This window comes from Enhydra lutris, unplaced genomic scaffold (genome assembly GCF_002288905.1).
Source record: "Enhydra lutris kenyoni isolate GAN:26980312 unplaced genomic scaffold, ASM228890v2 scaffoldscaffold29, whole genome shotgun sequence".
Taxonomy (NCBI): domain Eukaryota; kingdom Metazoa; phylum Chordata; class Mammalia; order Carnivora; family Mustelidae; genus Enhydra; species Enhydra lutris.
Window position 1 is genome coordinate 18802855 of NW_019154113.1, and position 13175 is coordinate 18816029.

The window sequence follows — 13175 nt, forward strand, 5'->3', positions numbered from 1 at the left end:
CCCATGGTCTATGACAGGTGTGACTCTTTTCAGTGGCATTGTGTTCTTTCTTATTTTCTTCCACTTCACCAGTTAACTCCCTAATGGGAGTTTCTGCTCTCGAGTGAGCTTTTGTGATTCTGGACTGCTGTTCACTTTAGAAATAGGCAAACTACGAGAGACTTCCCATTCCTAAAAGTATGAATTTTATCCAGGGACACCTCCCAAGGGCTTTCTGACTCCCATGTACCTACGAAGTTTTGATTCATATGTAAATGGGGGAAGTCTTTTATTTCATTCTGAAATTGGAAGTAGGGAAGAATAGAAATATGTTAGGAGAAGGGCAGTATACAAATAAATGTTATTTAGCTTATATACTTTTGTGGATAGAAGAAAGGATTCTTTGTCCTTTAAACTTTTTCCCAGAGCGTTTAGGGGAGAAGAGGTTTTTTTTTTTTTTTTTTTTTTTTTTCTTAAAGAAACTTCAAGTAGAAGAAAATGGGGAAGAATTTGAATTAAAATTCTTACATATCAAGTAGATATGTGGTTACTTCTGTATCCTGGCCATTAGTGCAGAGTCTCTGTAATTCAAGCATTGTTAGAAAGCGACATACACAACTAAAACAGAAAACTATTTTCAATTTTATACTTCTGATTGGTATATTGATCTAATTTCATTGAAAAGTATTTAACATATGACAGTCTTAGTATTATGTAAATTAGTGAATAAAGAGGTGAGCTGTAATTGATAAAAATGGTCTCTAACCCTTTCCTGTGTTCTTCTGAAGGACGGATAGAGAAGAGTCATCTGTGATGCCCCTCATTGCCGCTGGCTTTACGAGGGTATGTACCCACTTCCTTGTTATGCGAGTATAATTCAGCATGAAAAATTAAATTTTATCTCCGTTGAGAGCCAGCAAAAGTTTTGAATTCATTTGAAGAAAAAAGTTTGCTGTCCTTGTGCTGTTACAATTTGGTTTAACTTTAGAACTTGGTAATCTTAATAATCTACAACACTTTACGTTTCTGTGCTCTCAAACTTATGCCTGCTAAAGTCGTCTAAACATCATAACATCTCCTGTAATGGCATACTGACTCAGAGTTATGTCATACGATGTGTTGTTACAACGCTGACGTGTATGGGTGCAACTTGAAAGGCAGTTCAAGGATTCTGGAAATGAGGCAGCCCACACACGACCCCTCCACTCTCAGCGCTCATCTGTTGGGTTTCCCTAAGCCAGAAGACTTCTAAAGGCTTTGGTCAGTTGCCAGTGAGCCTTGGGAATCATGATGGAGAGAACTTATGTAAGGCTGATTCTGGGACACATTTGTGACCTAAATTTATATGTGGGAGGTAGTCCAGACACCCCAAGCCACAAATTAAGATTAAAGTGGAACTAGGTGGTGGGTCATATTCCTGGGTACCGGCAGAAGCAAATGCAGATCCTCTCTAGAGCAAGACACCGTCATCTCTGGCCTCAGAGAATCTCTGCAAATAATTGCTCAAAGGCAGCTGGCCGCATTCCACAGAAGCGGACCAGTCCACAGGCGATGAGGCATTGCGAGTGAGAGCTAGTGGGGGAAAGACAGCAGAAACAGACCCTCACGGCCCATACACACCAGAATTATCAGACTCAAATCATAAAGGAATTATGCTTATTATATGTACAGAATAAAAGACACTCTTGCAAATGTCTGCAAGAAATAGGAGAACTGTAAAAAGTGACACAGCACATTCTAAGCAGAACATAATTGACTTTTGAGAAATGAACACATTATAACTGAAAAATTTAAAACGTAGTGGGTCTGAAGAAATTACCCAGCATGTAGCACAGAGATTCAATGACAGAAGGTAAGTTAGGGAGGTTAAGAAGTGTGGAGGATAGAGTGGATGGTTTAGCATATACGTAAATGGAGTTCTAGGAGGACAGGAGAGAGAATGGGGCAGAGGCGATATTTGAAGATAATTTTCCAGAACTGATGAAAGACTGTAGTCCACAGATGCAGAAATTCCAACAAATCCAAAGAAGAGTAAATAAAAAGAAGACCCATCATAGTGAAAATCTCACCAGAAAAAAAAAAGACGACCTTCAGAAGAACAATGATTTAACGGCTAGCTTCTCAGCAGTGATAAAAGGAAAGTAGAAAATAGTGGGATGTTACTTCCAACGTGATGAAACTGCTGCTACCTGGAGTGGTAACCCCAGCAGAGGGCTTCCTATGAAGAGGCTGACACACTGTCAGCCCTATGGAAATGGGGAGAGTTTGTATGGGGTCTGCTTCAAGCAGAAGGAGGTGATTCCCAAGCGGAAGTCTTGAAGCGCAAGAAGGAATGAAGCCAGAAAATGCTGACTCTGGGGGTAAACATAAGCCCCCATTTTCTGTATAAAACAGTCATAGTCATGTCTCATTGGATTAGAGCTAACAGCAGGAGAAGGATGCCTCGCCGAATCCTTGTTCGCCTTACAGGGCATAAAATTCAGAGTCCTGTTTCCCCAAGTGCCCTGTCGGAGGCAAAGGATTGAGAAAGGACTCCACTGCTACCACAGATGAACTCGAACAGAAACTTGAAGAAGAGGGAGGAGGGATGAAGTGGAGGGAAGTGGGGATCAGTGAACCTGCGGTGCCCGCCTCCCACATCCCCGTCTCTGCGGCTCTCCCTCCTCCCCCTGCGCATGCGCGCACACAGGTGTGTGTGTGCGTGAACAACCTGCCGTAGACCTTTATTTGTGGTTAGAGAACATATGAAATGCAAGTAGAATATGATTTGTCATGTTAGGTCATGTTAGACTTAAAAGGAAAAACACAGACTGGAAGGTTTAATACTCTTCCAACAGAGGGGATGTGCCAAAAGAAAAATTTGAACAATAGGTCAGTCTCTAAATTCTAGACTATCTTAGCAAAAACGTAGGCATTTTCAAGGTTTGTGTGGAGGAGATGGAGGTAAAAGCGTTCTCAGGGCCTTATCTAGCCACCATGGGTCGGGGGAGCGGGTGGTGAAAGTATTCCGACGTTTTCTTCTGGGAAATGCGCAGACTAGAACATTTGTTCTCTGGGAGATAGTCGATTCTGGGGGTGATTGGCATCTTGTTTTCGAATAGTAGTAAAGAAATCTGTGTAATCCTTTGAGATTAGCGAGAAGGAAGGAACCATTAATAGAAACGTTTAACAAACCTTCCAAATTCACGAGAGGAAATAAGAACTTTACAGCAACTTGGTCAGACTGGCTGACAAGGAGAAGGAAGCAACAGTGTGAAACCAGTCATGAAGACACAGTAAGACAGAAGGAGTAAAATCAAGTGTATGTGAACAGACTAATTTCTCCCATTTTTTTTTTTTAGAAAAAGATATGCTGCCGGACTGGTTTATTAAGTAAGTTATATGACATTTCTAAAACAAAATGATAAAAGCTTAGTAACAAATGAACAAAGGTAGCAAGTAAATGCAGACAAAAAAGAACACAGATTCTAATACTAACATCCAGTAATATGGAACTTAAGATTTTATTCTATACACACACAATTTTATATAAAAAGCACACATTAGATTATTATTAGTTTGATGGTTCCCCCCCTTTTTTTGGCAACCCCCAAAACATACACCCATCTCAGCACCTGCCCGCATCGCCTCACCTCCAGGAATCTATACTAAGTTGTCTGAGAAAAACCCAGGGCAGCCATTGGGAAGGTCAGTGTTCCTGTAAGTACAGAATCCGGGATGGAGAGCTGTGGACGCCTCTCACTAGTGGATCCCAGATCGTGCCGCACTCCAGCCTGCTGGGCAGAGCACTCACACAAGGACAGAAACTGGCCCAGCTAACTCTGCAGATCTTTATGTTACTACTCTTGGGCTTCAGAACTGGCTTTATTTATCTGTCTCTCTGTCTGTCTGTCTATCTATAGCAGGACCTCTGAAGCTTCCACTTTCTAGTGAAACTTGGGGATAGACGATGTGACCTGCCTTAGAGTGTTTGCTTACTGACGGCCCCCAGAAGTCCTGAAGCTTTATATTTGTATGAAGTCTCTTTGAAAGGGCATAGATGCGTGTTGGGAATGTGTGTGTTTGAAATTCCCCGCAGGGCAGCGCCCTGGCAGAGCTGTGTGGACTGGAGAGAGCATCCTGGGAGAAGGGCTAGCACACCTCAGTCCCTCTATTTTCTTAGTGTAATCGAGCTGTCATGAAGCTAACTTGAAAGTGCCAGAGCGACCGACGCACACATTCTCCCCCATCTCACCCTCACACTTGGTCAAGGGATCCCCTGAAGCCTTTGCTAGGACCATCTCCGGTACACGTCCCCAAGCACAGAAGCTTGAAAGTAGTCACTGTAGAGGTACGTGACCTGGCAGGCGAGGCAGCAGCAGGCTCCCCGTTAGGTGGATGAGGAATTCAAGTGGATGGCCAGTCCTCGGGGACCACAAGTGAAGATGAGTCTTGCTTTAAGCAGGGTCCCATACCTTCACGGAACAACGGGATGCTGAGCTGACACAGGGCACAGTGACTCTGCCAAGTCCCATGGCTGGTAGGCAGTGGTGCCAATGCTTGACTCAGCCCTAGACCTGACAGACAGCCCTGCAGTGATGTCTCTGGTCTTCAAGGGGGCAGTCAGTTCTTCTGTGGGTTAGTGCCGTCGTTCAGGATTTCAGGATGGATGGAGACCTGCCTGCTTCCTCAGTCGGGCATTTGCTGACTAACATGTGAAAAGTTCAGGCTTGGTGCACCTCAGGACTGGTTGTGCGTGAGAGTCCCGGAAGAGCTTCCCTGGAGGGGCCCTTCGGGTGGTGTTGGGGGGCCCGCACAGTGGTGTTAGTCTGTAAGATTGCGGGTCATTCCAAGAGCGCTGGGGCTGAGAACCACTGGGTGGGGCCCAGCAAGGTGGGTGTGGAAAAAGGCTCTGGAAAAGCGAGGGTGAGTCAGCTCAGATCCCTAGGATCTGTGGCAGGGCTCCTCTGGTGGGATGGGGTAGGGGGAGGAGGCCAGCTGCTGTTGAAGGTGCAGGAGCAGCAGCCTGTTTCCCAGGCATCCTGGACCCAGTGCCCTTCTCTGGAACTGGAACTCGTGGAACCTTTGAGACATACGTGGAAGTTGGAGAAAGGCTGGGAAGACTGGATATGTGCATTCACACCCAGTGAAGAATCTGGTTGCATGCCTGGGAGGCCATTTATAAGCTCACGTGTCTCCACATCCCACGATCTCACCGGCAGAGCAAGTGAGGCCAGCCGTGCCCTTGGACAGCTCCGGTCCCCACCCCGTCTGTTGGCAGTGGCACAAGCACTGTGCCCAGGACTCTCCTCCCTGTTCCTGGCGAGTCAGCAGTAGGTGCCCGTGTGGGTGGACGGCCTTCTCCGGGGTTCTGTGGAGTCGGGGCTGACCAAGAGCAGATGGCAGGTCCAGCACCGTTCTCCTCTCTCAGCTGTGAGAGCTGGGAGCCACGGCACCTCTCTGACTTCTGTGAATGAGAAGGGCTGGGTTTTGGCCTGTGGATTAGGGACCACCATGTCCACGGCTGGCCTTGCCTCCTCCCCTCGCCTCCCAGAGACAGCAGTCACCATACTCTCTGGTCACTGTGCAGTTCGAGCTGTCGCCCATGGCCTCACTTGGTGCTCGTGGTCATCCGGAGTGGCTATGAGCAGGATGGTCTTGTTCTGCAGGTGAGGAAGCCGGCCCAGGAGAGTGGGGACCTTAGTCAGGTCATATCGTTGACGGGGCATGAACCTGGGGCTGACCATTAGCTGCTTGACACTCAGGCAAGATCCTGATCACTGTTTAAGTGGGAGACTGAGCACCTTGCCTGTGGCAGAGCCAGGAGCTCTTTGAGGGGCCCATGTTCCAGATTGGTCTGGCTTTGGCTCGGAGGTGGTGACCTGCAGAGGCCCTGGCCTGCCTCTTAGGCCTCAGCCTCCTCCTCACCGGCAGAGGATCAGCCATGCATTGAGCCGGGGTCATAGAAATAGGGGTGAGTAACTGTTCCCAAATATTTCTGCTACCTTGATGGAACTAGGTGATAGGACACAGTGACTTCTAAGATGTCTTCATGGAATACATAATTTGGTGGTGGAATGGGTCCACACTTCTTGAACTGTGTCGTTTGCTGTGTGGTGAGATGCTTCCATTACATAAATGTTCTTACACGAGGTCGTCACTGTCCAGGGCAGTAAGGGCCATGGGACAAAGCCGTGGAGGGCCCGCCTTTGGTGGCTTGGTTGAGCCGTGGTTCAGGTGAGCGTAGGAAGGTGTCGCCCGAGTAGGGGTTCTCTTTGTGAAATCCTGGGGCAAAGAGAAGCGCAAGCATGTGTTTGCTTCCTGTGAGTGTGAACGGTTGTAACGAGGACGTGGAGTGTGCTCGGGCAGTTAATGGAAGTAGGACTTGAATTAAATAGATTTCTTCCTTCCACATATTCTAGGCTCTGATAGCAACATGGAGACATCCAAAATCCTCTCACCTCAAACAAAGCCTTTGTCGGAGCTCATCTGGTACCACAGGTTTCCTCTCTCAGTTCCTGTTCATCACTAAAGATGCAGGTTTTAGATTCCCGTTACCCACTGGAGAAGTCTGCTGAAGAGGTGTTTCTGTGGATGGACGTACTGACTTCCAGAGGCGCACTGCTTTATCCACGTGTCCTTTCTCTTCACAGAGGTATGTGGAGAACCCCAGTCTCATGGCCTGCTACAACGAGCTGCTCCAGCTGGAGTTCGGAGAGGTGCGGTCCCAGCTCAAACTCAGGTAATCGGTCCCGCCCCGGCTGGGATGCCCGCGCGGCAGTGTGCAGGGGGCTCCGCCAGGGAGGTCTGGGCTGTGGCTCTTTGGGCTCTAACCGACCTCCTGCTGAGGTGGGAGTGGGCGGCGACCCGGGGACTCTCCTCACACAGACTCTTGGCGTCCACCTGGGCGTCCCTCGAGTGGTCCTGTTAGTGATGGGAGACTCGCGCTTAGCGGTGGGGCTCTGAAAGAATGTAGACGGGAAAAGCAGGCTGGAAATAGAAATACTGAATTATCTGATTAGTTTTTTACAAAAATAAAAAATAACTTGTGTACACCCCAACCTACCAATACTAGTTATCTTTGCTAGGTGACATGTTTTCTTCTCCGCAGATAATCATTTTGTAATTTGCTCCTGAGCAATAGGTTTTGTTTTAAGGTAATTGAGTAGAAACCTAGTTCCTTGTACGATGGGAAAAGCAAAAAATTAGTAAAATTATATGAGTTTGATAGAAGGAGGAAAAAGTCAGCAGCTCTTTGTCATCCTGGGTTTCTTCCTTGGGTGGTCTGTTCTTGCACATTTCCAGGGACCAAGGGGAGAATGAGGTGACTGTGTGTGTAGGTGCCCAGGACAGAGGTAAGGGGGTCAGGTCTTGAGGGAGGGAGACGAGTGGGGACCAGTGCCGGGTTCCACGTGCAGGAAGCAGAAGTACTTCCCAGACCAAAGGAAATGAAGCTTGAGGTAGCAGAGAAGTTCTGACGAGCAGACGTGTTTCAAGGCTAGTAAAGTGTCCAGAAGAGCTTCGTTGCCGGGTTTTGTCAGGAAGCTGAGGTGGACGGCTGCCTCGAGGCCTCCTCCGCCCTCCCTCGGGCTGCAGGCCGGCTGCAGCGTCCCCACGGCAGGTGAGGCTGTCGGCCTGAGAGGAACGCGTCCTCATCAGTTGCTGATACTAGAGCTTATCTGGTCGGGTCATGGTGCAGCAGTGACCCCCAGGGGGATGAAGTGAGTTAGATTTGAGATCTCAGAAGTGGCACGCAGCACAGGGAATCCCTCTGGGTGTGATCAGCCTTTCCTAGCCTGCAGTCATTGTCTCTCCTTCACCCCTAAATCTGACTGAAACCTCTGACCTTCCTTCCTGCATCCCTTAGCTCAGTGAACACAGCATCACCTCCCCTGTGGTCCTAGACTGAAACCACCGTGTCTCCTTCACACATCCCCAACGCCAGTCACTGACCCAGTCCTGTCGGTTTTGCTTCCTGAGTATCTGTGGAATGTGCCCACTTACCTTCCTCTTTAGGCTACTCTTTCCTCTTACGGGACTATTGAGCTATCAGTCAGTCTCCCTGCATCCTTCTTGACTCCTCCTTGTCATTCTCCACACCACAGTGACATGCAGTTCCACTCGTGAGTGGGCTTTCCACCTCCCCATTGCCTTTAGGATGAAGTCCAGGCTCTCAGATATGGCCTGCACCGCTCTCTTGTGGTGCATCTTCTGCTTCCCTCTCTGTCCCCATCTGCCATCGTGCCCTGCTTTGTTCGCTGCCCCAGCTGGCAACCAAGGGAGAAGTCCGTAGTGAAGGGAAAGGAAGATACAAAGGGAAGGGGGTGATGTGGGCTAGAGACCTGGGAGAAATCCAGACTTGTTTTGCTGGATGTTCAAATGCGCTAACAAGCTCTATAACAAGCACCTTTGTGTTGCCGCTAGATCAGTAAACTGGAATGTAAAGTGTAGAAATAGACTTGAGTATATTTACGAATTTAGCATATGATCAACATGGCAGCTTAAATCAACATGGAAAAGGGCAGACTTTTCAGTGAATAGAATTGTGACAACTTGTTAACTGTTTGGAAGGAAAATTAAGTTACATCTTGATCTCACACCCAACCCCAAAATAAATTCCAGAGACTTGATGTTAAAAGTGGGGCTACATGGCTACTAAAAATATAAGCGAACATATGTAATTGGATGATGAAGTCTTTTTAAATTCGGCATGGCATAAAAGCCAGATTGGGTAAAGAAAGAGAGTCAGATTAAACACTGTAAAAATGTTAGGCTTGTCTACAGTTTTTTTTTTTAAAACCTTAAATAATGTTACATTTTTATTTTATTTTAAAGATGTATTTATTTATTTGAGAGAGAGCGTGTGCACATGAACATGAGGGGCGGGAAGGGGAGAGAGAATCTTAAGCAGAATTCCCTGCTGGGCATGGACCCTGATGGGGGGATCGATCTCACGATCCTAAGATCACAACCTGAGCCAAAACTGAGAGACGCTTAGCTGACTCTGCCACCCAGGCACCCCAATATTGTTACATTTTTACATAAATAACATATGGGGGAGAATATGTCTGTAGCATATAGGACAGACAGGTTAAAACCCAATAGTATAAAGAGCTTTGATGGATCATTGAAAAATGGAAACATCCAGTAGAAAAAATTAAAAAGGCCATGATCAGGCAGTTCACAGGAGATATTAATGGCCAGTTGACGTGAAAAGACAGATATCTACTTCACTAGTAATCAAAGAAATGAAAATGAGAATGATATACTATCTTTTATTTATTAAGTCTGCAACAATTTTAAAAAGAATGATAAAACTGAGTAGAGCTTCTCGCAGATCCATCTACTCTAAGCTTGATATATCAGAGTTGGGAACTTCTTGCTCATTGTTTATTTGTTTATTTTTTAAATAATAGTTTCATTGATATATAATTCACATTTCATTACTTGATTTTTATATACCCAAGAAATAAAAGCTAATTTCTATTGTCTAGGCTGCTTTGTTTTGTTTAGTGAGATAGTTTGTTAATACCAGGAATAATGTAAAAGCTTTGCTATTGTTTCCTTAATATTGTCTTTGCATTTTATGAACAAGCAGGCAGTTGCTTTCTTTTTTTCCATCTTCTGAGGCATATAAGAGAACTAAATTGGAAGCAACCTAAATGTTCAGTCATGGGGGATTTGTTGAATAGATTATGGTATAACTTTAAATAGAACAGTGCCATTTCTTTCAGCTTAAAGAACTCCCTTTAACGTTTCTTGTAAAGCTGATTAGTGGTGATGAACTTTAGCTTTTGCTTATCTGGAAAACTCTTGGTCTCGCTGGATGGCAGTCTTGTCAGGTAGAGTATTCTTGGTTGCAGGGTTTTTAACCATCAGCACCTTGAGTAAGTCATGGCACTTCCTTCTGACCTGCAGAGTTTCTGCTTAGAAAATTACTGATTTCTTCCAGCTGAAAAGAAATGGCACTAATTAATAATAAGAAAATATGTGAAAGTAAAAAATGTCCCTGGAAAAGGTAAATCTATAGTAAAGGTAGCAGATTCATCACTTATAAAACCAGTATGAAGGTCAAAAGACAGAAGTAGTAAAATTAAGGAAAGCTACAATAACTAGTTAAGGGATACATAAAATAGTGTAAAATGTGACATTAAAAACAAAACAAAGGGTTAGTAAAAATATGTTTTTGAACTATGTTCAAATTTAAGTTGTTACCAACTTAAAATAGACTGTTAAATATATAGGACAATATATGTGAACTTCAGGGTAACCACGAAGCAAAACTTACAGCAAATACACAAAAGAGAATGAGAAAGAAATGTAAACATAACACTAAAGAAAGTTATCAAACCAGAAAGAAAGAGAGAAAGAGAAGAAAGGAACAGAGAGGAACTACAGAAACATCCACAAAACAGTGAACAAAAATGGCAATAATACCCAATAATTACGTTAAGTGTAAATAGATTAAATTATCTAATCAAAAAGCATGATGCTTGAATCAAAAATTAATAATTTTCAAAAAGGCTCGTCTGTGTGCCTGCCTACAAGAGACTGGCTTCAGAAGTAAGGATACACACAGAATGAAAGGGAAGGGATGGAAAGTGATATTCCATACTGGAAACAAAAAGAAAGCTGGTATAACTATAATCATATGAGACAAAATCGACTTTAAAACAAAGGCTGTAATTAAAGAAAAGAAGGGCATTACATAATGATAAAGAGGTCAACCCCAGAAGAAAATACAACATTTTAAAATATATATCCATCCATCATGGGAGCACCAGAATATATATAAAGCAAATATTAAGAAGCATAAAGGGAGAAATTGACAATATAATTGTAGTAGAGGACTTAGCCCACTTAAATCAGTGGATAGATCATCCAGATAGAAAATAAATAATGGAACATTGGCCTTAAACAGCACAGTAGACCAGATGAACTTAATAGATACATACAAAACATTTCATGCAAAAGCAGCAAGATGCATAATCTTCTTAAATGCACATGCAGCATTCTCCAGGATAGATCATGTTAGGCCACAAAAGAAGTCTCAGTACTTTAAAGAAGACTGAAATCATAGCAAACATCTTTTCTGACCACAATGGTATGAAACTAGAAGTGAATTACAAGAGGAATACTGGAAAAACCAGAAAAATGTGGAGAATAAGACAATATGCTACTGCACAACCAAAGGGCTATCAAAGAAATCAAAGGAGGAATTTTTTTTAAATGCTTAGAAACAAATGAAAGAAGGAATATAACACACCAAAATCTGTGACATTGCAGCAAAAGTGGCTCTAAAAGGGAAGTTCGTAGCAATACAAGCCTACCTGAAGAAAAAGAAAAATCTTAAACAATAACTTTACACCTAAAGCAACTAGAAAAAGAAGAACAAACAAAGCTTCAAAGTTAGTAGAAGGAAGGAAATAGGATCAGGGTAGAAATAAATGAAATAGAGACGAAAAAGATCAGTGGAACTAAGAGCTGGTTCACTGAAAGATAAAACTGACAAACCTTTAGCTGGACTCACCAAGGAGAAAAAAAGAGGGCTCAAATAAATAAAATCAGAAATGAAAGGGAACTTAGGATACCACAGAAATATAAAGAATCGCAAGAGACAACTTTGTACAATTGTGTACCAACAATTAGAAGAAATGGATAAATTCCTAGACACATACAATCTTCTAAGACTGAATCATGAAGAGACAGAAAATATGAACAAATTTCTAGTAAGGAGATTGAATCAGTAATCAAAAACCTCCCAACAACAGAGTCCAGGACCAGATGAAATCTGTAAACATTCTAGTGAATATTTGTGAAATCCACCTGTGAAATCTACCAAACACTCAAAGAAGAATTAATACCAGTTCTTCTCAGATTCTTCCAAAAAAAAAAAAAAAAAAAGGAATTCTTCCAAACTCAATTTATGAGGCCAGATTTACCCTGGTGCCAAAAGCAGACGAGGATGCCACAAAGTAGTAAAATGACAGGCCACTATCCCTGATGAACATAGATGCAAAAATCCTCAACAAACTATTAGCAAACTGAATTCAGCAATACATTAAAAGGATCATATAGGATCATTTTTTGGGGGGGGGGGGATACAAAGGTGTTTCAACCTACAAATCAAATCGACATGATACACCACATTAACAAAATGAAAGCTAAAAAATCCTATGATCATCTCAATAGATGTAGAAAGAACATTTGACAGAGTGTAACATCCATTCATAATAAAAACACTCCACCAAGTGGGTATGGGAGAACATATCTCAATGTCAGAAAGGCCACGTATGACAAACTCACAGATAACCCCATACGCAGTAGTGAAAAGCTGAAAGCTTTCCTTCTAAGATCAGAAGCAAGACAAGACTCTCCCCTCCCCCCCCACCATACACACTTTTATTTAACGTAGTACTGGAAGTCCTAGCCAGAGCAGTTAGCAAGAAAAAGAAACAAAAGGCATCCAAATTGTAAATGAAAAGGTGAAACTGTCACTATTTGCAGATAAAATGGTACTCTATGATGAAAACCCTAAAGATGCCACCAAAAGCTACTAGAGCTAATAAACGATTCACTAAGGTTCCAGGATGCAAAGTCAATATGCAAAATTCCTTTGTATTTCTATACACTAATAGTGACCTACCCAAAAGAAAAATAAGTTCCATTTAAAATTGCTTCAAAAAGAATAAAATGCCTAGGAATAAATGATCAAGGAGGTAAGAAACCTGTACACTGAAAACTATAAGATTGCGATAAAAGGAATTGGAGACTACACAAATAAACAGGAAGATACACCACGCTAATGGATTGGAATAATTAATATTGTTTAAATGTCCATACTGCAAAGCAATCCACACAGTTAATGTAATCCCTATCAAAATTCCATTGACATTTTTCATAGAAGTAGAACAAATAATCCCCAAAATCTGTATGAAACCACAGAAGACCCTGAATAGCCAATGGAATCTTGAGAAAGAAGAACAGAGCTGGAGGTAGCACATTCCCTGATCTCAGACTACACTACCAGCCTACAGTAATCAGAACAGTACGGTCCTGGCATGAAAACAGACACATGGATCAATGGAATAGAACAGAGAGCTCAGGGGGCGCCTGGGTGGCTCAGTGGGTTAAGCCGCTGCCTTCGGCTCAGGTCATGATCTCAGAGTCCTGGGATCGAGCCCCGCATCGGGCTCTCTGCTCTCTAGGGGAGCCTG

General features: G+C 43.5%; 1 protein-coding gene across 2 annotated transcripts in view; it reads left to right on the forward strand.

Moving 5' to 3' along the window:
- The window catches only part of LOC111152625 (phosphodiesterase 8A), a 148745-nt gene that overhangs the window by 81830 nt on the left and 53740 nt on the right, over window positions 1-13175 (forward strand). For both annotated transcript variants that reach the window (XM_022511160.1, XM_022511161.1), the window contains exons 5-6: window positions 768-822; window positions 6612-6700. In XM_022511160.1, coding sequence (XP_022366868.1) covers window positions 768-822; window positions 6612-6700 — 144 coding nt within the window. The remainder of the gene's footprint in view (window positions 1-767; window positions 823-6611; window positions 6701-13175) is intronic.